General features: G+C 34.2%; 2 protein-coding genes across 4 annotated transcripts; both read left to right on the top strand.

The window, feature by feature from the left end:
* Positions 1-18: 18 nt before the first annotated feature.
* Positions 19-13,597, top strand: LOC110704487 (tubulin-folding cofactor E-like). Of its 2 annotated transcripts, none has more exons than XM_021882271.1 (16): positions 19-532; positions 1,119-1,289; positions 2,384-2,430; positions 3,108-3,254; positions 3,483-3,557; positions 4,733-4,839; positions 5,038-5,156; positions 5,251-5,312; positions 8,478-8,585; positions 8,678-8,712; positions 10,232-10,297; positions 11,675-11,766; positions 11,853-11,929; positions 12,124-12,201; positions 12,886-13,019; positions 13,266-13,597. In XM_021882271.1, the coding sequence occupies exons 1-15, from the start codon at positions 232-234 to the stop codon at positions 12,982-12,984; spliced, it is 1,584 nt and encodes a 527-aa protein (XP_021737963.1). In that variant the 5' UTR covers positions 19-231; the 3' UTR covers positions 12,985-13,019; positions 13,266-13,597. The 2 variants fall into 2 exon arrangements, 1 of the variants encoding a protein (XP_021737963.1); XR_002507964.1 differs by having other exon boundaries at positions 21-532; positions 12,886-13,048.
* A 1,962-nt stretch (positions 13,598-15,559) lies between these two features.
* On the top strand, positions 15,560-21,565 carry LOC110704486 (transcription factor HY5-like). 2 transcript variants are annotated; one of them, XR_002507963.1, is made up of 7 exons: positions 15,560-16,327; positions 17,157-17,337; positions 17,511-17,667; positions 19,726-20,261; positions 20,741-20,826; positions 20,928-21,093; positions 21,176-21,565. XR_002507963.1 is itself a non-coding variant. In XM_021882270.1 (4 exons), exons 1-4 carry the CDS (start codon positions 16,222-16,224, stop codon positions 19,786-19,788), a joined length of 507 nt encoding a protein of 168 aa, XP_021737962.1. In that variant the 5' UTR covers positions 15,560-16,221; the 3' UTR covers positions 19,789-20,461. The 2 variants fall into 2 exon arrangements, 1 of the variants encoding a protein (XP_021737962.1); XM_021882270.1 differs by lacking the exons at positions 20,741-20,826; positions 20,928-21,093; positions 21,176-21,565 and having other exon boundaries at positions 19,726-20,461.
* The last annotated feature ends 5,508 nt before the right edge of the window (positions 21,566-27,073 follow it).

The following is a 27,073-nucleotide window of genomic DNA, read 5'->3' as shown; positions in this document are numbered from 1 at the left end:
AGATGTACATAAATATACCGTATTTACGACATCATTTTTGCAAAATGGAGGGACTATAAACCAATACCTGGCAAATCAAAATCACACAGTAATACAGACATACACAGATACACTAATATTTCTTGGTTCATCCACGATCCACCCAAAAATCTCGAAAGAAATATTCTATAAATGGAAATTTGGATATAATTTAAGCAATTTTCATTCAAATCATTAGGAAGAAAGAAAGAAATGGGTGAATCAAAACCCATGTTTAAAATCGAGCAAAGAGTTCATTCAATTGGAGATACTCGAAGAATTGGAACGGTGAAGTATGTTGGACCAGTAGAAGGTTATTCTGGGGACTGGGTTGGTGTCGATTGGGATAATGGTGATGGTAAAAATGATGGTTCTATTAATGGAGTTCGATATTTTCAAGCTAAATTTGAGAAATCAGCTTCTTTTGTTCGACCCCATCTTCTGTCTTCTGGTATTACATTGTTGGAAGCCCTTATGATTCGATATCGAGGCGAAACCACCAAGGAAGAGGAAGGTATACTAGATTATTATTTTTACTTATGTTTGTTGTTGTTGTTGTTATATGAGTTGATTGAGAATCAATTGATTTTGGTATTACTGTGTTTGTTATGAGCTTTTATTTAATGGAAATGATGAAAATTGAATACTGTTTTATTTGTGTTTTCTATAATGTGGTAATTCTGATTGCTTTTCGGCGAAGTTGGGCAAAGTGTAAAGTATGGCAATTCACTAATTTGATTTTGTTAAACAAAATAATGCAAGTAGAACTTATCAACTGTGGTTTATCACATTCTAAATGGGTCCATGTTTGGGAACCAATTTATGTGGAATTATGATAAAATGTGAAGCTATGGAAACCTGCAGAAATTTAAGCAAATGTGACTATGATTTGAATGGGAATTAAAGTTGAGGTAACCAGATGATAGACCAAACTTGCATCGAATTGACTTAAACGGTTAAACCCATTACATGTACTATAATGTTTGATGATTCTTTGAGGGTGGTTTTGTTTCTTGTTGCCTATGTGTATGTTAAGGTTGCATCTTACTGTCCCTAGTTTAGTAGTTCTCAAATTTATATGCTGGTCTTTCCCCATGCAGAGGAAATGTATGTCCTTTCAGCAAGCAACAAAAAAGTTTCTATTGAACTTGTTGGGAAAGACAAAATTCAAAATAAGCTAAGTCAATTTGAAGAGCTATGCGGTGCCTCGTTAGCTTATCTTGGGGTTAGCTCTGCTGGACCTCCATCTCAAGTCAGTTCAATTGTACCCAGTAAGTCGTCATCTTCTTTTACCAATTCTTTTTGCAATGGGATACCTTCTCTTTTGGTAGCTAATTGCCTAATTAGGAGTTAATGTGTTTACAAAGCGTGCTCTGTTTTCTATGTAATTTCTAAAAATTTATTTAAGTTATGCCATTGCCAAATTTCCATGCTTATGTTATGTTGGTTTTTGCTTATGATGATTCAACTTTGAATTTTCATAGCTCCGTTTTAGCATGTTCCATGAACGTAATTTTCCTTGGTAGCTTTATGTGAACACCAAAGAAAGAAATTTCTTGAGAAAACTGTCTCCAGTATCTTGATTCTGTTTGAAGGCTGTTTTCTGGTGGCCTAAAAAAAAAGCTGAAAAATATGTTTGATTGCCTTTGTTAGAGAAAATTTTTAGTAGTTAGTGAATTACTAGTCAGAAATGAAACGCAGTATAAAGATTATATTCTGATTAGATCCAGTACGGACTCTTCTTATTCATTTTAATTTTCTACAATTTCTCCTTTCATATTATTTTCTTCTTTCACATGAAGTCTTGGATGCCATGCAAAAGAAATGCTATTCCTTTAAATGGTTATATGAATGTGATAGGCGAAATGATTTTCTGTATGAAAATGCTAAAGAAATTCAGATTGAAAAAATTACTCTTAGGAAAAGTATAATGTTAAAGATATGGGAAGAAGGTGTGAATGTTGAAATATAGTGCTCTAGACGTTAGAAAAAATTGAATCAGCAAAGTGGTAAAAGTTAAGTAGTGTGTAATGCAGCACACTGCAAAATGAAATAAAATAAACCGAATATATTATGGATTTGCCTCAATTTGGTCTGTGTGGCTGTTGTTTAGGACATACTGAAAGTAGAGTGTAATGCAGCACGCATGTATAGGATGATCAGTACACGTTTGTTTAAAATGCTGCATGATATTTAGTTCCTTGAGAGTTGATCTGTCATGCCTTGGATGGCATGGATGCTGAAAGTGGATTATTACTCACCTATGAAAGTTCAGTCCATAATGTTTGAATTACTTGATTTTATATTACATATTGAAGGAACCTATATCTAGAATTTCTTCTTGATACTTCTCTGTTTTGTACAGACCTGAAGGAGCTTGATTTAACTGGAAACCTGCTTTCAGACTGGAAGGTCAGTTTTCCATAACTTAAATTTTTTTTCACAAACCATAATATACCTGTCGTTGAGATGAAGTTATTTGGATGCTTTAGGTTACAGCCACGGACATCATTTCCAATTGGTGGCCATATGGTTCGGAAATGTGACTTATCAATCTATTAATTCCCTCGTCCCAAGTTAGTTGCCACAAACACTTATTCACGATATCTAAGACACTATTTTGACAATTAATATCTATACTTTCATATTGAGAAAAATTACAAATTTTGATAATTAGACATCTCATGACTGTTTTTTCATGTATAGGTGAAAATATATGGTCTAAGTTTGTGAATTTTGACCTTGAAAAAACATTTTGACTAATTTGGAATGGAGGGTCTATATTTTGTTTATGTATGTCACCCGTAATAAAGTACATAATGCCTAGGCATGCTTAGTTTTGTAGCTATAGAAAATTTCTATTTTTTCAGTAGAAATTTTTGCAATATCAGAATTTTTTTTATTTAATGTATGTTCCTTTATTGTTAGCTAAATGGTTAGTGATCCAGTAGTAATGCAGACCAGGAGATTCTATCGTTGTGAAACATGAAAATTTATCCAATACTATGCTCATCGATTCTGGAATTTTTTTAGGTTTAATGCTTTGTGAAGAACAATAAACCAATGCTGGTCAATCTGTAATTTTTCAGGATATTGCCGCTGTCTGTCAAGAGCTACCACTTCTTTCAGCATTAAATTTGTCGAACAATATGATGTCGCAGGATGTGACATGCCTACCGATTCTAAGAAACATCCGTGTTTTGGTGCTGAATTATAGTGGTATAAAATGGACACAGGTGCGCTCTTTTGTTTAGATCATCTCTTGTGGGGTTTAACCTGGGAGTAACCTTTCATTAATCACAAGTCTGATGAGTGAGGGGTGCATGTATTACTGTATTAGTGACATACAGTAATATGGATCCTGATTTATTGTAGTTTTGATTTTTTTCCCCCCTCCAGTTTTGCATATGTCAACTGAAGCTGAGCTATTTATTTATTTATTTATTTATTTATGACTTCCACAGGTTGAGTTTCTCAAAAATTTCTTACCATCTATAGAAGAATTACATCTGATGGGGAATAAAATCAGTGCAATTACGGTATGCCGTTGATGCTTCTGCATTCTTCTTTGCTTTATATTTAATTTTCTTTATATTGTCTCCTTGTGATACTGCATGTGAGTCCTGTTGAATATAATTTCCCCCCTCCTTGCTCTGCAGCTCTAAGGATGGTGTAATCGAAAGAAATACGCTATTCCCTCTATCCTAATTATGTTGACAATTATTGGGAAACATGAATATAAGCGAATAAGCAGAAGTTTCTTTTGGGAATTTAAATGCTTTCTCACAGTAGCACTATTCTTGGAAACTAAAAATTGTCTGCACAAAGAGACGATAAAAAATGGATATTTTTAACATGGTCGGGGTATATGGTTACTTTGTGGGGGCTTATGAATGATGATTCTCAATGGGGCCCTTTCTGATGTACAGCGAGATTAAAGTGTTTTTCTTGGTGGACTTCTGGACACTGGAGTCTACTCATTTCTATTGTTATTGAATGAATTATATCTTAATTATTTTATAACGGAACAAAATTATTTGGTGAGAGGAGGGACTGAATGATTATGTGATACAATAATATATTCAGGAGTCATGTTTACCTTGGGATCATGCTGTCTTCCTTTGCTTCTGTGAGGACTCTGCACCAGGTTTGGGTGCCTTTTTGGGATTCGTTATATAGAATTATCACGAGATAGGCATGCTCTTTTGTATTGTCTGACATATTCATGCTAGTGAGTCCTCGTCCTTTATTTTTCATATTCTAGGATGATGAGATACCTTTGGGCTGTATGTCTCTTTGCCTATAACTATAGTGGAAACTTTAGCATTGCACAAAATTTTCTTGTTGCTTTTTTTCCTGTTTGATTATAAGTTTTCATCTATGAAGAAAAAGGGTCATTTGTCCGTTAAGCTAGTTTGGAAATGAGCGGGGAACTCGTTGAGCTTTTTTGGTCCCCCCCCCCCCTCCCCCAACAAAAAAGAAACAAAAAGAAAAAGAATTTCAGCTCCAGGCTTAGTGCTTAAAAACTGGGATTGGATGCCTGTGCTAATTATCACGTGGTGCTCTAGCTGAATTAATTTACTATTATGAGTCTTATCTTTGATTTGAACATTAACCAATGACTTAATTTTCTTTTTATTAACTTTCAGCTCGCTGGGTATACATTTTCAAGTTTATCTCTGTCTAAAGCTACATTTTTATATGTTCCTTGCAGCCCACGTCAACCACTGCTCAAAGTTTTGGTTCTCTGCGCATTCTGAATTTGGAAGAAAATTGTATATCTGAGTGGGGTGAGGTTTTGAAGTTATCAGAGCTAACTAGGTATTAATGTTCTCCATGAAGTCATTGGTGGACAACATTTTGCTTTCAAGTTATATGTATGCTTTTTTGTTTGCAAATGAAGGGGAATGAGAGGGAATAGATGGGTCTGCTGCAGTATCTGGAACTGGAAGCTTGTTTCTTACCTGCTATATGTTCAAGAGGACTAGGTCTGAAGTAAATGCATTTTTTTTTTTCCAGTCTAGAGCAGCTTCATTTAAGCAAGAACAACATAAGCCAAGTATTTTACCCATTTACAAACTCTATGGATAAATCCACCCACATTGAAGCCTTTCAAAATTTGCGTTGCCTTCTCTTAGGTAATGTGTGAGCAATTCTGTAGAATATTTGTCTATGTTGAATTCCGCTTTCATATAAACTGAACTTTATATGATGCCTTTTTGTATCTTGCAGGTGCTAACTGCATTTCAGATCTAGATTCTGTTGATTCATTAAATTATTTCCCAAGCCTAACAGTATGTCTTTGTGCCTTTACTTATTTTACATGCTTATGGTGATCACTGATTAAATATAGTATTGTGTAGCAAATGGTGCTGATGTGTGGTGATACATGATTACATGCTATTACTTATGATTGATTATATTTATAATGTTGGTCCTTGTAGTTTGTTTATTGTTGTGCTCTGAAATCTTTGTCTTTATTGGGTTTAATCATCTGCACAGTCAATAATGTGCATGTATATACTGATTAGAATCACCCAGAAAGGCCAGGACACAGGATTTAAGGAAAGGTAGGAGCTTTCGGGACAAGAGACTCTTGCTCAATGCCCCACTCGACTATCTCTCATGCTTAGTTTGACTTTACTCCTCTAATGCATGCTGACAGGGTAGAAGAAAACGTAAAGAGAGGTAAAACCTTAAAATAACTCTGCAAATGTAGTCATTAATAATCAAAACATACTATGGAAATACTGTGGCATGATTTGCCTTTATTGGTTATAAACTGCTTGAACTTTGTAAAACTATTTTAATATAGATGTGGAAACTAGATCTTATAATAAATGTTTATATGATTAATAATTGCATGTTTTATCACTAGAAATCCTAATAATAACATTAAACAACAAATAGGGACTTCCAGGGGTATGTGACAGGGTGGTTCCTTGTCCTTTTCACTTTGGTTGTTGATTGTTTGACATTTTCTTATTAGAGAAGGCTTTGGGTTATGTCAAGGGCGTTAGGCCTTAAGGGTACAGGGGATGGTATCCTTTTTTCCACTATCTCTAATTTGTGGATAATACTACATTTTTCCTTTTGGTTGATGTGATCGGGTGCAAGAATGCTCTTTACTATCATGCAAGTATTCTATATATTTCCAGGGTTGAGGATTAGTATAGGCAATTCTAGTATCTCATGGATCAATTAGGAACTTTCTACCCTTAATTTGTTTGCCTCTCTTGTTTGCCGTGTTATCTAGTCTCCGCATTCACATACCCAACCAGGAGTAAGGCTTGGCTCTTGTGAATCTTTGGTCTAAAAACATCTCTTAGTAGGAAAGTCGTCATGCTGATTCTCTTTTGAGCTAGACTCCTTATGCTTGTAAGGTTTCAGACTTCTTTTCTAGCCCATGAAAATTTGTATCCTAGATTTCCTGTATTGTTTCCAATGGCCAGACAGAGCTTGATGTGCGTAAAAGTCAGTTTTTGGAGGATTGGCTGTGGAAGGAGTCTTAAGATGACTTGGATGGAGGTAATCAAAATGACATGAAAAGAATGGGTTTGCAAGAGCGTTTAGTGAAACCCTAAGAGTGGGGTTTTGTCAATCTTGTATATTCTACCTATAGAGTACTGCATGCTTTGTTATTGAGTGTTTGTTTGTTGGATATAGCTTATTTCCATTACTGACTATTCCTGTATAGCGAGCAAGATAAGATGAGATTTCTCTAGAACATATCCAAAGTTGTTTCGTCAAACATGCTTGTCACTTAGAGGTTTGAAACAAAATTCTAAGAAAGTGTGTGTTGTATTCAGAAATTCTAGGTGTTTTTTTTCTCTTCTTTAGTTTATATTATCTGATCTTAGCTAGCAAATACCTTTCAAGTTGTAGTTTAGAAGGAATTTAACTTATCTGGGATGATCTTGGGGGTTTCTACTGTGGTGGGGTATGAGATTTAGAATTGGCCGTTTAGCTTTTTTGGGGTTTCCTCTTGGAGGCAATCCACACTCAGAGACAATTTGAGAGCTTGTTATCTCACAATTTTCAAGAAGATTGAATGGTTGAAAGAAGGTACAGTTTGCTTTGCCAGGGAGCGTCATTGCTGCATTCATGTTTGTCTAGCATTCCTTTTTAATATCTCTCACTTTTCAAGATATAGTTAGAAGAAGGCTAGATATCAAAGCTCAATTGATGGGATTGAATTATATATCTTAGGTAGAACATGAAGCAGTATGTGACACAGGATGGTTTCTACTTTCTATAAATCAATACACAGGCTGCTAATTGTCACTCGTATGTTTAATGCCAACTTGATTGAAATTGCTTCTGCTAAATTCTTCCACAGCTGAATTGTTGAATTTAGTTGAGCTTTAGATGCACATGTTTCCATTACATGCTTGCTGATATTTTGAACAAGGGGTAAATTTTCTGGATTGAAAGGCTGCATATGATACCGTATCACAATCAGAAATTCCAACATGATACCATTATTTTCTCCAATATTGCTGAGTAGTATAGACTCTGTTAGGGAACCATAATGATTATGATGATAACCTCTAAAACGTACAGGAAGATAGTGAAACACACCTAAGATTTAACCATTTCACCGCAAGATTCAGCATCACAACAGAAGATTGACTTGATGGAGAAGTAGATGGAAATGAAGATCCTGACATACCTAGCACTCAGTCAAGAATTTTATGAAGGTGGTGAAAAAACAGAAAAATAAAATAAGGTTGTAAACTTGTGATGGAAGAAGTCGATTTTATCCCGAATTAATCAAACAATGATATTAGGACCTGCAGGAATCCCTGAAACAACTGATGAATTATTGGTGTTGCACAATTATGGAATGTACCTCTTGTGCAACTTGCTATGTCTTTCAATCCCTTCCCGACCCTCAATGCTCATGTTCACACAGTTTCTCAAATTAAATCAAAGTATTTAGAGTTTGGTGAGGAGTAGTGATATGCTTGTGGTTGCCATTATCGAACATTAAACTATCATGTGATCCCTGTAGATACTGTTGTGAAATGCCTCTGTATAGTGTCTCTCTTTTGGTGGTCATGGACTCATGGGGGGCCTAGCAGGGTTCAAGAAGTCATTGCACTGTGCCGTTTGTTGAGTTTGGGGGTTGTCAATTTGACATAGCCTTGTTTATATCATGGTCCTACTTACAAGTTACCAGTTACTATTTTGACATCCAGTCTGCTTAGTTCAAGACTAAATTATCAATGAAAAAAGGCTGAAATATTTGTTATCTTGTTGCATTTGCTTTTGTATGGTTGACATCAAATAGTGGAGGTAGACTCTGAATTTTGTAAAAAAAAATTATTTGTAGTTGAAAGCATCACTGCTTTAAGGACTCAGGAGTAAATGAATATATCGACATTCTTTCCTTTAAGCACACTATACTGTTCCTGTCAGTAGTAATTATGTCTTTGTTTCTGTATGGATTTATGTAGGATGTTAGGCTCTCTGAGAATCCCATTGCTGATCCAGGACGAGGTGGAATACCCAGATTTGTTCTGATTGCCCGATTAGCAAAAGTTGAAGTACTAAATGGAAGTGAGGTGAGTTTCAAAAATTTCTCGTCTACTAGATATTTTATTCATGTAGAATGAGTTTAAGATTAGATGAGTAATTTATATTTATATCATGGCAGGTGAGCTATCGTGAAAGAAAAGAGTCTGAGATCCGGTAAAATTTCCCTAATTACTTTCACTCGTTGATTCATTGGTGTGCATACTATGATTATTGCTCATATTAAGACATTTTTTCTTGATATGCTCTTTAATCTAATTTGCTTTTCTATGATAATATACTTCTATATGGAATTCTGATTCTCTGAAGGTTAACCTGTTTCTTAAACATTATTGTTATATTCACCAAATTGGATTTAAAGCAATGTTTCATTTGTGGTGTAACTGGTACTTTGAAGAACATCAAAGTTTGTTCGTCATTATGTTAAGCTATGTTGGAATACTAATAATTTTGGTCAATTTTATGGTGAGGAAATAATAACTAATTGGGAAACTCTTAACCAGTGTCAATTTTTCCGAAGTGGGAAGAATGTTTGATGGTATAAAAAAAAATTCCGGGTTTGATTGTTTTCTTTGGCAATCTCAATTTAACAATTGTTATAAAGACTTCAAAGGGGGAAGATTTCAGGTAGGTCAGTATTTGAGATAGAATGTATTAACAGGAGTATAATCATAAGAGCAGATAAATTAACTTCAAAATGGAGTTTGTTTTAACTAGTATAAAGAAGTAAGGACAAGGGTGTTTCAGGGCCAGAAGATTATTGTGATTCTGAGCTCTTTGTGACTAAAAAAAGGAAGGATATTGATATGAAGTCTAAGTATGTCCTCGTGATAGTATGATGCATATAGTTGTGCAATCCTGAGATGAGTTTCATTGCAAGTCATTGTAGTTTGTGTCTAAAGGAGGTAGTTTCTGTTCATCATCTTCTTACTCTTCTGCCCTAGGGCTAGCCTTTTTAGGGATGAACTGTGTCCAACCTTGTTACTTAAAGATGTTCTTGAAGCATAGAAATATGGATGAAGAAAGGTTGCCAATGTCGTGGTCCAGTTAAGAAGAAAGAAACCAATGGATTATCTGTCCCTTGTCAAGTTTCAAGTTCTTTTTTTTTTCTTTTTCTTTTGAGGTTTTTGTATAGCTAAACACATCTGGTTTGGATACATATTATTCTTTTGTGCTCTAAAAAATTGCATAGCTTTCATGGTGAATCCAAATACAGAGCACATCTTTTTATTCGTAAGAGAGTGTTTCATTTTAGCCAATAGTACTTGTTGGCTGCCACTTTTGGCTCTTAGCAGTATTCAAATTTTATGCCCCTACTAGGGAATAAATGCGCTTGCTTTTGTTGGCTGTTTTGTGCTACCCAATGAAGACTTGCATTATTGGCATGATGTATGATTTTGCTGAATTGAAATATCATCCACAGGATGCATTGTGAAAGGACTGCTAGTCATGTACTAAAATTTTTATATTTTTAATTTCTCTCTTTTGTATGAAAATGATTCCTAGAAAAATTATATCAACAAGATTAGGATTACTATAATGAATGTCATGCTTCCAGATAGTATATATATCGATAACCTTGCAAAATACAGAGTTGTTTGTTAATAACCAAGACTCTTTCTGCATATCATTGACTTTTCCTGCTGATATATGAGAGTCATCATCTTTGTTGCAGGTATGTACGCTTAGTTATGTCAAAGCTGCATGATAATCAAGAGGAAATTAAGCGTTCCCACCCCCGGTAATTTTTCTTTTGTTTGAATCATTTGAAGCTTTGATAATTTGTTTACCATAATTGATTAGTCCAAGGAAGGACAGTACAGGTGATGGGCCTGCTGTCCAAAGAAAATAAAGACTACCATACATCCACCATGGTCATGTTGTCATGTTATTCTAGTGATGCATCCTATGTTATATGTTTATTCTATATTTATCTTATGCTCAAAGTACTTGAGAAATAATTTACATTTGAGAGGACCATGGAAGATTGGAAGGTCCATGAACAATCTTTTCTTAAACTAACAACAAGTTAATGTGTGTGTGCACGCACGTGTGCTCTTCTCAACTCACAAAATGCCTACTATTCCTATTTGAAATGTCCTCATAACATGTCCACTTAGCTAAGAGCCGATAGATTAAAGTCATTGCTTATTTTGGTCAACTTCTCATACAAGTATACAACCCTTGCTGTTTTCCTAGATTAATGATTGAAATGAAACATGATTCAGTATATCTCTAACATTGGCATAATACATCAACAAGATTAGTTAATTTTCAACTTTGTCAAAAGTCTATGGAGACATCTTTTTTGAGATGAAAGATGTTAACTTGGTGATAAGAGACCAAGAGGGCGTCGCCCATTTGGGCTACAGGAAAAACAATGCCTTTATACTACTCTGCATCTTGTAATAATGTTTTTACAAAATCACAAAAGATAATTGTTATTCCAATCAGAACACATTTCATTACATCCTTGACAGGGTGAAGCTCTGACTTAAAACACACTCCCTGTGCGGCTATTGTCGATTATCCTATCATTCCACTCTGGCCACAGCACCAGAAGTTTACACATGAAAGCCTGGATAGTAACTCTGTTGGCCAAACTGTAAGGAAATGAACAAATTTGTGAATTTCTGATTCCATGACTCAGTCTATTTTCTTCCATGTTCTGCTAGATTATGCCTTTCAAGATTTGGAGGTTTTACATTTGTTTCTTTGATCGAGTATTTCCCTTTTTGCCACTGTTTCTTAGACTACTTCCATCTCTTGGTCTAGTAAGTTCTTGTTTAATACTTTAATCCTCTCCTTTTGCTTCTATTAGCAAAGTGGCTCCTTTCACTATGACAATGAGTAAAACAAAGTATGCAGTGAAGTTTCTTTGCAGTTATTTGGCTAAAAATGAGTTTGTAAATTTTAATTGGGTTCAATTAAAATAATTGTATTTTTTTGTTGTTGTTGCTCGACTCCTGGTTTCTTTGATGATAGTGCTCTCTAATCTATCATTTATGTTTTTAAAATTGAGATATGCAGAACACGTAAGGATTTGTAGATGCTGCTATGAGAACGATAGTTTTGGATGTATAATCTGATAAAACTTCTTTTATTATATATATTACAGCTTTCATGAACTCAAACGTTTGCACGGATTAGAAGATGAGAGGCCGTCTAATGGAGCAAAAGGACCTCAAAAAATGAGCTCTGGACTTCTTAGTATGTATATGAACTTGTGATCTATTGGTTTGAAGTATGCTATTTAGATGCCTTTCTTGTCACTTACACACATTTTAACTTGGCAGGTGTCACTCTGAAGTGTGTTGGGGCATCAATGGGAGAGAAGCCACCATTGACTAAAAAGTTGCCAGCTACTACTACTGTAATTTGTTTCACCTTTATTTTTTTGATGAACTGGTGACCTTCCTTCTTTCTCCTTGTCAAAGAGTTGAATGCAGATCCATGTGTTGGATTTCAGTTGCAGCGTACAGAGGATTACCATTCTCTTTGTTTTGGTTCATTCTATAGGTAACATTGACAGTTGACATAACTTCTCATTCGTTTTGCTATTGCAAGGTTGGCAAGCTGAAAATTCTTTGTGAGACATTCTTCAAGTTGAAGTCCATCAAGTTAAAGCTGTTTTTGCAAGAAGAGGTACTAAATGGTCTTCAAGCTCTATACGCTTTCACCTCACAGATATTGTGGATTTGATAGCAATGTTCGACTTTAAAATTTTAAAAATTGAAAAGTTAATCCCTTGGACAGAATTTAGAGGGTTAAGTGATGCCCTATTTGTTTCTTTTTGGTCGTTGATAGATGTAATCTGCTTAAGTTTGAAAATAACCTCTTTTAAATATTGTAGGTGATAGCTCATCTATGTACCAATGTAATTGTACTAGTTCTGCATCATGACGCATGTTAGCATATATCTTATATTCACCTGAACCTGCCAGCTGCAGGATCCATATTAAGCGGTCATGTGATTGCTATTGTTGTATGTAAAACGTGAATGTAAGATACTACTAAGGCAAATTCGCATAAAATAGTTTAATGACACTTTCCAATGAACTATGTTGTTAATGCAAGTGATCAAGAGAAAGGAGTTTTAGACACCAAAGTATTTTTAGCTGAATTTCATCACATTTAGTTGCTGCATGTTAGTCCATAACTTGTGATGTATGATCTGAAAAGAAAATTTGCACAAATTCCCTTTTAACTTGGCTAGTAGCTAGCTGATTATTTTTATCCACCATCTAGTTGTTCTCTATCTAGACATCTGCAATGTTTACTTCTGTGACAGTTAAAATTTCTTACCACATGCATGTGCTTCCCTTGCAGGGCTCACCGTTACCAATACTTCTTGATAATGAAATGGATTCCTTGCTTGATGTTGGAGTTGGAAATGAATCAATCATTCTTATTGATGAAGATGCATAGCATTTTTAACTTCAACCTTGCTCAGAAACTGCAATGTATGTTTTGTTTCAGTCCTTTCAGACAGGTATATGTCATGCTGTTTTTTCTGATCTTAGTGTTTATTGAATATACTCGTATCAGGCTTAGTTGAGATCTAAATGAATTGATACTGTAATGATGACCTAAACACCAAACAGATTTTCTGCTACAACATATACCCTTTACCGTTGCCATTATTATCTGCCTAGTAAGAAAAAGGAAAAAAAAAATGATATCATGGTTGTTTATAATGCTTGTTACAGATTGAACACTATTCATATGGACCTGAGCCACAATACTTATATGGCGGAGCAAGACCCTTTTTTGGAGTGAGCTTATGCGCTCAGTTCTCCTGCAACTTTGGGAGAGTGACCATGTTAGCTTGATAAGATGTGCAACGGGAGGCGCTCTCCAGTTTGCTTATTGAGATCAGATCAAATGCAGGAAGAACTGATATGTGAACATGATATCTGTATCACTATGAATTACTTGGTGATAAATACTAGTACTATAGGGTGAACATATTACAGCGTTTGTAATGCTTGATATTTGGCTCCCAATCCTGTCAATGTTGCAAATTTTGGTTTCATAGTCAGATACGAGTATAATTATAAATCTCAACTTCCCGATTTGCTGCTGCTTCACAATCGGGTACTGGTTTGAAATGATGCAATGGTTGTGACTTGTGAAGAGTCCACAAGAACTGATACATAATTTGAACTAGAAATGAGAGTGAAATAGAGTATTTTCGAGATCTTTTAAGTTGTCTCAGCATAATGTTATTAAAGGTTCTTGAAATAAGAATTCTTTGAAATTTAAGGTTTCCAGATTATTAAGAATATGAGGAAATGGAAGACGATGATACTTAAAATGTTTGATCATATGACCTTGGCCCAATTCCTATCTATGTTGGTTTAATCCATGAGTACCTCTAAGGTAGTCGGTAGAGAATTAGGTGGGTATAGTATGTTAGACCAATTGTATACATCTTGAGACCTACTTGTATTTTGTCTTATACAACTTTTTTTTTAAACGGGCATGTTACATATATCCCGTTCGTTAACACGAATACACTTGAGCAAAATTAATTGTCCAAATTTGCAACATTTCTGATTGGCACCCTTAGAACCTATTTAACCATTTGATTATAACAAGTTAATTAAAGTTATTAAACATACAAATTCAAATAAACATTCAAGCAATGCAACAACATACAATAAGTCCTCCTTTAATGCTCTGTAAAAGATTACCAAGCTAAGCTTGATCTAGTGGAAAAGAGAACGCCTTTTAAAGTTCAATCCCCAATTATGTCTAGCAATTATGAGTATGTGGCCGTGTGTATGCTCGTATATGTTTGGTAAATTATGATTTAAAAGTATGTTATGTGCAAATGATATGATATATGATCTTTAATAAGGAATTGTAAATATAATATGATATGATTAAGCAATGGCTTCCCCTGTAAGGAGCACTGGCTCCCCCTATAGTAGGAGACGTCCTACCTTTGTTAAATGTTTAACGATCATGATGATTATGAAATGTTGTTATGAATGAATGATTATGAAATGTGCTTATGTATTTAAATGAGGTATAAAGTTGTTCAGAAATGATTTAATATGATATGATGTTATTTTTGTCGGCATTGAAAAATGAACTGAATGTGGTAAATGGGTGAGTTACAGGTGGAGGAAAGTACGTTAATGAAATGGGGAATTAATCCCTCACGAATGAAAGTTATGTTATGTCTAAAACCTGTACTTACCAATAGTCCTATGTAAAGGGAATGATCCTTGCTAACACAAGTTTAAAGATAATGATATTAAGTTATTTATGAACAAATATCTATATATGATATGTGCTCAAATGATTTTGAAAAATAAACTGTTTTACGGGGTAGAGTAATGTTATTGAGTTTTCCACTCATTTTTGGAATTTTCCTGTGTTTTCTCTGTTTTCTATTTTTATGGACATACACAGGTATGATGTATGATGATGATGGAGCTCAAGTTAGTCAAAGGCAAAGGGATTAAGGGAATTTATATTATTGAGGAATTACACAACCAGAGCCAAGAGTTTATGTATCATGGATAATGTTCTATCGAGAGATAGATTAATTTTATTTCTAGAAGTTATATTATTTTAAAGGAATGTTTCTGATTAAGGAGTATGTTTATTTGTGGGTCCATAACCCACAGGTTATAAGATTATGATTATGATAAATTCCGCTGCGAATGACGAGTTAAGTATGGTCCAGTAACGCCAATTAAGGTACGAGAAGTTGAGGCGTTACAGATAATTTTGAGGATGAGATTCTCTTACCTTCCCCCCACTTTCCCAAATTGTCTAATCCGCTAAATGGGGTCGGGTTGACTCATGTGAAGTGTCGGTCTGATAGGATCCTTTATCTTACCTCCAAAAAAAAAAAAAAAACAAAAATCTCCGTAAAGAGTAAAAAAAATTATTTTCTTTCTCAATATTTTCATTTTTTTAAAATAAATTTTATTAATTTCTTCTCATTTTTCATGCTCAATTGCTCATGGACTCATGGTATGTCTAGTTATTGTCATCATCCAAGAATAAAAGTTCCAATGAGTTTGCCCTTGTCCCTCAACATTCAACAACCAAATTCATCACAATTTAATAAGGTTAATTTTGTAATTTCATAAACAACATGTCCCAAAAAAACCCAAAGTCAATTTGTATTCTGTCCTCCATGGCTTCATACCCTTTTCAACCAGCACATGTCCACGTCAGAAAATCATCCCATTATTATTATTCCACATCTCAAAAAAAATAAAAATAATAATATTCACAAATCAATCACAACCCTTGATTTCCTCCCTTCCTCTCTCCAAATCAACGGTTCTAAAACATCCACGATCCTCTTCTTCAAACCTTTGATTACTTAAATGTGTGTATGGCTATATAACCTCCACGTTCCTTCTTTCTCCACCGTTGATCAAGAACACCCTCATCCAACGGCTCAGATTCAGTATCTCCTCCATCTTCCCAAATGTTATTACTCTTTTGAGTAAACTCTGGAAATATCCCGCCTTTTCTCTTTCCAAAAAATACAGATGAAGTCAAGAAAGAAGAAGGAAAATCAGAGGATAACAAAAACACTTTTTATTTTATTAATTTAATTTAATTTGATTACATCATTTTATTATAATTAAAATTAGAATTAATAAATTTGTATTATTAAAAACGTTGGAAAATATGCAAGAACAGGCTACAACAAGTGCTACTTCTGCTGCTGCTAATTCTTTGCCTTCTAGTAGTGAGAGATCTTCTGGCTCTGCCCTTCAACTTGATCATAAAGAAGGTTAGTTTTATTTATTTGTTTTTAATTTCAAATTTAATTTTTTATTTCTAGAATTTTGGCATCGAATTTTTTTTTTTTAATATATTTGAATACCCATTTGATTTAATTGGTGAAATTCAAGTTTATTTTATTTGGGAATTTTAAAAAAGTTGAGATTTTGGGTAGAGGAAAATTGACTACCCAATTGATTTTTGTTCATGAAATTTAATGTGAATTTTGATTTTTGAATAAGTTATAGCTGTTGTTTTAGGTGTGAAATTTGTTTTTTAATTAAAATTTTTTTGGTAGAAGAGCTGAAAAGGGTAATGATGTAGACGGGATTCGATCACATGTCTTGTTAGTTTATTGTTACATGTTTAATTGAATTCTCTGTTGGAATTGTCCAAGGTGGCAGATTTAAGATAAAGTTGTGAACTTTCTTATTTAATTAATGTGGAATTGAAGAAATTCATGGTTTTAACAATGTGATTTAGTTGATTTTTTATTCACATATCGATATCTTTGATCATGTATTAATAAAAATTATAAACAAGTTCATAATTTAAAACTAGGATCATAATTAGACCCGATATGCTTATGTTTTTTCTTGCAGAAATATTTATAAAAGTAATACTAGAATAAATGAAAATATATAAAAGAGTGAGTATTAAGAATTTGGAAGTGTACTAGTAGAAAATTGAAGAAGTTTTGAGAGCTTCTCAATTGGATCGATTAGAATTTCCAGGGCAGGCTATAATATCTTGGGAATTGGAGCATTTTTTTTTTTTTATAAAAAAAAAATTTTGGAGTTCAAAATTTTCACTGTTTTTGGTGTTTGTTTTGATGTTAGGTGTGGAGAGTGATGATGAAATCCGGAGAGTACCAGAGATGGGAGGTGAACCAGGAGTAAATTCAGCTTCTGGCCGCGACACCAGTTCTGCAGCCGGTCCAGACCGGGTTCAAGCATCAGGACAGAGCCAAAGGAAGAGGGGTAGAAGCCCTGCTGACAAAGAAAGCAAACGTTTGAAGAGGTAAAACTAAAGTTGCAATTTTTAATTTTTTATATCCTTTCAATTGCTTTTCAATTTGGTAAATTAGGACATTTTGGAAATTCTAATGGTAAAAATATGAGGTATTGAGGTTAATTGATGATTTACTGTTGAGGATTACGGGGTTAAAGTGGTGATTTATTTGATATGGGCAGGTTGTTGAGGAATAGAGTTTCAGCTCAGCAAGCAAGAGAAAGAAAGAAGGCATATTTGAGTGATTTAGAAACAAGGGTTAAAGACTTGGAGAACAAAAACTCTGAGTTGGAAGAGAGATTATCTACTTTGCAAAATGAGAATCAGATGCTTAGACATGTAAGTTCGATTACTTGCAATACATGTTTTTTGGCTAATATTGTGTCTAAAATTATTGGTACACCGTGTTACTTTTTAATCACCTTTTGCTGTCATAACACTTGTTGTGTTTAATATCAATGTAGTATTAATTGCTTGGGCTAAATTATGATGCAACAATATTGTCTTTATCGGTCACTTACGTAATTGTGTGTAAATGATACCTTTTGAACATTTGTTTCGAAATAGGGTGAGTCGTTGTCACAATCTGTAAGTTGCATATTTGCAGTTATTGTCATCTAACAGAATATGGTCAGCATCATCTCATTACCCCCCTCAAAGAATATATGTGATATTGATGTTATATGGTGGTGTGATATTGATGTTATATGGTGGTTACAAACCTATGCCATATATCTTTATTGTTAGGGACAGTTTTGGCATTCCAATAGCGTCAGATTGAGAATGGTAAGGACCGGTAACCTGCTTTGGGCCGAGGAGTGAAACCTAACCTATCTCGGAGACTAGATAATAACTCATTAACTCATAATAGAATCAAACCAGGTCAAGATAATCTCAAAACACCCTTACATAGTTACATATGTCAAGGATATATGAAATGGTCCATTGAGCCGAATGCTCCTGTAGGGATGATAAATTAAGACAAAAGGCCCATTTTTAACATTTAAGGATATGGATGTCATTCATGATATGATATATTCATTCATGGGGCCCACTGCCACTATCTCCATTATCATCTATTTTAGCTTTGGCCGCCATTATTGTGTAGATGCATCACATGGATTCAATGAAATAACATGTTGGGTTGGCTCAGTTTTGCATAATGTGCAATTTGCTTTCTTTGTTCTGCTTGTGGTGGGACCGTGGGGTGGAGGGATGGTCTTAAGGTATTTGGCTATCCAATGCACTTTGGCAGTGTATGATCATGAAGTCATGAACCAGGATAATGTAAATGATCATGAACCAGGATTTACTTAGTAGCTTTCCACGTCTGTATGCTAATTTATGCATTTTAATTTGCTAATAAGCAATTAATATGACTAAGTGACTTACATAGGCTAGTATGTGCTATAATGGGAGGTTTGTGCACATTAGGGACTATTGTATTTGACTAATTGTCTAAAATTAACTTATTGATCTGATTCATCTGAAATTTGCTAAACATGTGATTGTGTTACAAAACTTTAAACTTATACTTCTGAACTTATCTGTATACATTTTGCCTGAAGTCTGTCTAAATAATTCAAAGAGAGCAAGGCCTTAGCTGTGTACATGTGGCATTTTATATAATTCTTTGCCTACTGTGATTTCAGTTATTCTCACTTCAGTAGTAAAGCTTTGCATGTGTATACTGTATTTGTAAATAACCCAAACACTGATGCTGTTAACTGTTATTTTTGAGGACTGCGTAAGAGATAAATGTCATTTCACTCATTTGCAAGAATTTGTTGAATATATGAGATATAATGGCTTTGATATAACTGTATTTAGATTATTTATGATGAGGATTATGAATAGTGAGAATATGAACCATTTAGCTGTTCTTTATCATCTTAAAACCATTATTTGAACTTAGCAGCGAGGAAGCCCCAGTTAAGTGGCAAAATTGTAAGTGTATCAATACATCTGGGGCCTATGTTTAATGAAAAGTTATTAATTAATTTCCATTTTTGTCGTTTGATAAGTGATAATCTTGTATTTTCTCCTTAGTGGCACTTGAGCTCTTCCTACAACTCCTCGTGGCTAAGTTGATCTTATCTGAACTTGCTGGTCCTCATTAGAGTTATTACGTATATTTTTATAGCTAAAAAGAGCAAACTGTGATAAACTTTCTTAGCTTGCTTTTTTTGTATACAAGTACAAAAAAATACAGCCACATGTGATCCAGTGTTTTTTGGGGTATAAAGACAAAAGAGAACAATCAGATTATCTTTATCCTGTTTTTTGGATGTAAAGCCAGTAAATATGACTGTCTATGTTTGCTTCTTATCAGTATCAGATGGACCAAACTTCTTTCACATGGAGATTTTCATATGCTTTTGTGGTTGTGAAATGCAGATACTGAAGAACACAACGGCAGGCCGTAGAGGAGGTGGATCTAATGGTGATGCATCCCTGTGACATTACGAAACAATACAACCTTTCCATTAAAGTTACCCTTACGCAGGGATTCAGATTTCGGATAGCGTTTTAGCACATACAACAAATGAAGATACTGAATTAGGCTATGTTTGGCACACACAAAAGCTACCTTGTTGGAGTACGTAGCTGTTTATGGTCATCGGTCATGAGTAGCTTTTGCGAAGCTTGGGGCTACTTGAAAGATCATGAATGGCCGCTTTTGGAATTAGGAGGCTTGTTAACTTTCTTTGGTGTATGCCAAACAATGCCTTGAATATTAAATGTGAGTTAAAATATAAACACCAACCGTGTTGTACATAGGCTTGGGATGCTCTTGGTGGCGAAAATACACGAGCACCCAGAAACACGAAGGCTTAAAGGGCAGGATCCGAAAGATGGTCAATTTCTAATTCGACATGATAAGGGCAGTGCCATTGTTCTGAAGGCATGTGTTGTACTGAAAATTAATCATGGTATGGAGATTCTCCTTTGAGATATAAATATTATGTGACATCAGTAGTTTGTAACAGTGTGAAGAAGTATCAACAAGAAGCTTCAAAATTTGTTAGTGTAAACCCAAGGTTTGCCCTTGTTAATGTATTTTATAAAGCTGTAATGGAGAAGAATGAAGCATTTAGGATAATAATACATGCATGGTCATGTGGTTGGTTGATATTGTTTTATTTTATTTTTATTTTTTTAATTTTTAATTTTCATATTATAGTTTACCAATCAAAATTAGATATAATGAGGTTACGAATGATATTTTTCTATATGAAATTATGAAGTTACCAATGAGGTTAACTATAAGCGTACAACATGCAACATTTGGTCTTTTCCTATATTCATGCAACATTTGGTCTTTTCCTATATTGCTACGAAGGGACGTTGATAATGATTTTTTTTTTTTTTTTTTTTTTAACATTGTTCTTATTATTTTTGTTCCTGCAAGTTTCGTTTATACTTGGAGAATTGAAGCTTCCAATCATTGAGTGAACGGTTAATGTCTCCAGAGATTCGTTTTAATGGCTGGTCATGGTATGTATTCATTGTTAATTTCGTCGTTATAGTAGGGGTGTTTTAATTCAGATAACAACTTTCTTGATTTGATTCGCCATCTTTGTACGGTATATTTTCAGGAAATTGGATTTACGTCCAAAAGGGGACTCTTATGTGAAGGGAGAATACTCTCATTGTATCTGCAGCTTGAAAATAGCTCTAAACTGACTCATGGTAACAAACTGTATGTTGAATATGTTCTTCGCGTAAAAAATCAACGCCAAGGACAAGACTGCCAACAACCCGGTAAGATAATTATTACTGGCTGCTCTACCTCAGGGCATAATATCTAATTCATACATAATTTATTAGTTTCTTTGTATTGCAGTTGATAAATGGTTTTCTGCAAGTTGTTTCGACTGGGGGTTTAGAAGCTTTCTTTCTCTCATAGTTCTAAATGATCCTTGAGAGGGCTACTTAGCAGACGAGACTATAGTTATTGAACTTCATATTTAGAAGATGATTTTGCTGAGAGATCTGGAGTCTGATGTCAACTAGATAGGAGTAAGGAGAGCTTTAAGCATGTCCAACAAGCTAGAAACAATTCCGCGATTTAATTTCATTGTTCTTAATACCATGTGAAATGGTTCAATAGTGCAATTTGCAAAGCAACTGATGCGTCTTGATGTAATGGTAGCATTACAACATTAACATAGGTGTTTCAATATCTTTCCTTTTTATTTACTATTTTAATTTATAAACAAATACAGTTAATTACAAAGTTGTTATGTGATTTTTGAAATTCATATTAGAAGCCCCACTTATGGGATTAAGGCTTTGATTAATTGATTGAAGTGTGCGAGATGCTCATTTTCTAACCGATATGATAAAGGCATGTGCTGTACTCAAAATTTATCATAGCCTGATATGGCAATTCTCCTTTGAGATCACGAATACTATGTGACATCAGTAGTTTGTAACAATGTGAAGAAGTATCAACAAGCTTCGATATTTGTTAGTGTAAATGTCAATGCCAAATAACCAACGATTTGTCTTTGTTAATGTATCTTATAAAGCCGTAATGGAGAAGAATGAAGCATTTAGGATAATAGACTACTTAATACATGCATGAAGCATTGTAAAGATTTTCCACCTTTGAGAATTGTTTTCCAATGGGTTTCAGAACAAACGGAGCCTAAATATGATAGCCTAGTATGGAGATTCTCCTTTGAGAACACGAATACTATGTGACATCAGTAGTTTGTAACAATGTGAAGAAGTATCAACATGCTTCAATTCGATATTTGTTAGTGTAAATGTCAGTGCCAAATAACCAGAGATTTGTCGTTGTTAATGTATCTTATAAAGCTGTAATGGAGAAGAATGAAGTATTTAGGATAATAGACTTGATAAAACATGCATGGTCACATATGAAGCATTGTGAAGAACTAATTTTCCACCTTTAGGAGAATTTTTTTTCGTCCATCATTTACTAACCAAACAACGAAAAATGGGCTTCAAAACAAACGGAGCCTAAATATGACATTCGTTTCAAACAACAAAGTAAAAATTTGAGGGACACACTACAACAATGTAAAAATTCGAAGGACACACTACTCCAATAGCACTAGTACAGTATTCCTAGCAATAGTATACTTCGTTGGAGAAAAGGTTGTTTGGGTCACATTAGGGTTCTACGTGTTCTTATTTTTTTTTTTTTTTTTTGAGGGAGCGTGTTCTTTTTATATACACGTATAACCTTTTTTCCGATAAGACTACGGTGTGATAAATATTAAAGCAAGATAACATTAGTCACAGATTTATGATATATTTTTATATATCTTAAATCTATAAGAGTTTTTCGCGAAATCTAAGGTATAACATATACCTCCGTATATAAATTCTTATCTATCTCGTCGAAGTTGTGCTACTATTATTATAAAATTCATACTTTCGAAATTGTTGTGTTGTACTGCAACCAAGATGGAAGAGAATAAAGTCAATCAACTTCCTTTGAAGCGAAGCAGACCTCTGAAACTGCTCATCTACTCTGTTTTTATGTGTATTTTTATCTTTTATCTCGGGTATAAATATCATATGAATACTTGTTCTGTAAAGTCTTCTGCAGAAGTTGTGAGAGTAATGACAGATAAACCGCCAGCACATTGCATTCTGAAAATCAATTCATTCTCTGTGCTTCAAGATGTGATTGGATTTGGTTCTAACAAAGATCATTACTTTAAATCAACGGAATTTAGCGTTGGGGGCTATACATGGTATGTATATCTCAATTCGCAATGCAATTGTTGTACATGTATGATTTTATCATTAACTGAAAACTTGTAGGCCTGATTATCATGGTGTCGACTGTCGACATTTGCCTCAGGGTGTTGTCAGTAAGTCGTTCTAAAGGGAACAAGCAAGAAAAAGAAGAAGATCACCTCTCTGTTTATGTGACATTGGTTGATAAACTCACACCTGGTAGCTTTGTAGATGCGGTGCTTCGTTTTTACCTTTATGATCAGCTAAGGGATACCTATCTGTCTGTCTTAGGTTCAGACTCTTTTCTTCTGAATTAAATATTCATATTATGTATTTACAGGCTTACAGCTTCCTTTTATATATATATTATTTGCAACGATTATACAATTTTCACTCACACTATTTTGAATATGAAACGGAGGTATTAATTCTTTTAGAACAATTAATCACACTATTGTTAATCTTTGAAAACAAGGTGTCTAGGTAGGTACCCTTTATTATCATCACACTATTGTTAAATTAAGTAGTTAAATTTTAGTGCTTGATAAGTTGCAATGTTAATATTGATGTAGATGTAAAAGAGAGGCGATTTCATGCTTTGAAAGATAGATGGGGAGTCCCTAAAATTTATTCCAATATCCACATTCAATGATGCGAAAAATGGGTATTTGGTCAATGATGTATGTGTATTTGGTGTCGAGGTTCTTGTCCTAAACAACCAACTCAAGATATCTACTATGTCGATTGTTGAAGAAAATGATGACAGAAGATATACCTGGAGTATTGAGAAATTCTCGACTTTGAATGTTGGATTGTATTCTCCTGTATTTCGGTTTGATGGATGGTCTTGGTATGTTGTACTTATTTAAGTCTTACTTTAAATAAGAAGTGGAAAATTTCACTCAAATAAAAATGCTTATTACTTTCTCTGATTTGTAATATTTCAGGAAATTGCACTTATTTCCTAGAGGAGAGTCTGATGATGGTAAATACCTCTCATTATTTCTGTACCTAGACAAATAGTTCTGGGCTAACTCATGGTAACAAACTGTATGTTGAATTTATTCTTTACTTGAAGAATCAACGCCAAGGAAAAGACTACTATGGACTAGGTAAGATAACTTTTACGGCAATTTCATGAAATGCCATTGAGCACTTAAAAAATTCATGAAATGTCATCGTGTTTTCCAGAATTCACCAAATGTCACTGACAAACAATAAAATGTCATGCCATGCCATTAATGATTCTGGAAAACACGATGGCATTTCATGAATTTTTTAAGTGCTAAGTGGCATTTCATGAAATTGCCGTAACTTTTAACATGTAACATCTTATTTCTTATTTAAAAAATTAGCTAGTGTCCTCTGGAATTTATAATTTTTTATTTTTTTTTGGCAGCGCGTACCTGGTTTTATGCAAGTTCAGTCGATTGGGGGTTCCCATACTTTCATTCTCTCAGTGACCTACATGATACTTCAAAAAGCTACCTAGTAGACGATACCATAATCATTGAAGTTCGTATTCAGAAGTTGATTTTGTTGAAAGATAATATAGCTTCTGTCTAGCAGAAGTGATGTCCAATAAAAAACAATTCTGTGATTTTAAATGTGCAAAGCAACTGACGCAAGCATATCACAAGGGTACAACATTTCATGAAACTTGACGTATTAGATTGCTGTTTTGAATTCTCAGTTAGTATTCTTCACGTATGATGAAGCAGTTTCAACATTTTCGAGTTCATTTTATTTAAATTACTATAATATGTTGGTGTGTGATTGTTGAAATTCATATTGTGAGAGTGTGAGATGCTCAATTCGTATCCTGACATGATAAGGACGGTTCAATTGTTTTGAAGACATGTCTTGTACTCTTGTACTCAAATTAATCATGGTATGGAGATCGATTCTCCTTTGAGATCGTGATAATTATGTGACTTCAGTAGTTTACAACTATGTGAAGTATCAGTATTTATATAGTACTCGTAATATAGATATATAGATATTGACTTACACACGTGGTCATATGGTTTATTTATTTATTTTTTCCATTTACCAAATAATAACTAGTTTATGACCTTTATTTATCAAGACAACTCATAAGCAATTTATTTTTTAACTACTATACAGCTTTACAGCTATACTTCATCTCAATTTAGTTTACCATTTTAACTTTCACCACTACTCACATACAAAGTTAGTTTGACTTCATTTTGCGATTTATTTTTAAGAAAAAACATAGTTGAGTGATTTTTTTTATTCATTCCGACATTTATTTTCTAAACATCAAAGTTCATAATTTTTTGTAATTAAAGATGTTATATTGTTTGAAGTTATATATTGACAAATGCAATTAAATAAAAGGTATCAACTAATATGAAACCAGGAAAAATGTAAGGCTAGAAATTGATACTATTTATATGGAGACATAGAGTACTATTATTACTAATTCTAAACTTGCGACACAAACAATCACTTTTACACTTTAATGAATTATTGATTCTATCTGCTTAAAACTATTAAATTGGAGGGGTTAATGATGAATTATAACATAACGTACACTTTTACTTTTTTCTAAGAAACAAATCCTCTATTTATACTTCGAAGTATTCATATTATATTAGCATCATCTTAGTTATGGAATAAGAGAACCCTGCTTTCATTCATTCAATTTATAATATCATATTTCAATGGAAGATAAACTCCTCCCTCTGAAGCATAGCAAACTTCTTATGGACGAAGATGGGGGTACATATCATACTGCTCTTACACTTTGTGATGTTTGTATTTTGTTATTTACTTTTATTTCAACTTTCGGTACTGTTCTTTGCACTAGTGACTGTTTAATGATGTTGTTTCGGCAAAAAATGAGCTAACCGGGCCTTGAAGGGGTGTCTGAGAACCTCGAATTTGGGCCTTGAATGGACCTGCAAAATGAACCCCGAGCCCCGGGGGTTGAACCCGGGGCGGAGCCTCCGACGCCCAAGTTAGTTGCCAAACAATGCATATTTTGAGAGGAGTTTAGGGGAGAGAGTGGAGGAGTATGGTCCTCTTAGATGATAAGAGTGACCTTCTTTTACCTTATGCCCTTTGAGGGGTATTTATATGAGTACATAAGTGGGTTTATGAGCCCTAAAATTACACATGTGGGCCGTTGAAGGCCATATTTATTTGACTTATTTGGGGCCTTTTATACCTTTTTTATGGCCTTTGGGCTTATATGGGTAGAGTTACCCAAGAATAAAATGGGTATGACCATTTTAGTACCCAAACAGATGTTAAATACTTTCATTTGCAGAAGTAGTGAGACTCAGGACAGAAAAACCACCAGCACATTGCATTCTCAAAATTGAATCATTCTCTGAGGTTCAAGATGCATTATATGAGTCTAGATCTAACAAAGATTGCCTTATATCAACAGAATTTAGCGCAGGGGGTTATACATGGTGAGTGGTATACCCCAATTTTGTCCGTTATTGTACTTTGTAATGTATATGAGTAAAAACTGAATGCTTTCATACGAGGGAGCCCAAGTTTCTCGAAATAACATTTTTGTAAATATACCAGCAATTTTATTCAACTTTATTCAATTGTGAGCCTACAAGAATAAAAAAGTTGTTGATTTATTCACGAAAATGCTTCTATGAATTTGTTTCTCACTTCACTATGAGAAACAGGGAATTTCCTCTTTCAGACCTTTGGATCGGAATCGTCTCCTACGAGAAGCTTGTTAGGGGGTTCAAGTTATATGTGGCTCCTGATTATTGTTGTGTCGATGTTTGCCTCAGGGTTCTCTCAGTATATCCCAAAGGGAACAAGCAAGAACAAGGAGAAGATCACCTCTCAGTTTATGTGACATTGGTTGATAAACTCAACCCTGCTAGCTTTGTTGATGCGGTGCTTCGGTTTTTCCTTTATGATCACCTCAGGGATGCCTATCTCTCTGTCTTAGGTTTGGACTGTTTTTCCTTTTAACTCAAAGATTCATATTATGTATTCTAATTTTTTTGCTTCATTAAGCACATTG

This window comes from Chenopodium quinoa, unplaced genomic scaffold (genome assembly GCF_001683475.1).
Source record: "Chenopodium quinoa cultivar QQ74 unplaced genomic scaffold, ASM168347v1, whole genome shotgun sequence".
NCBI classification, from domain to species: Eukaryota; Viridiplantae; Streptophyta; class Magnoliopsida; order Caryophyllales; family Amaranthaceae; genus Chenopodium; species Chenopodium quinoa.
This window is presented reverse-complemented; position numbering and strand designations above follow the sequence as displayed.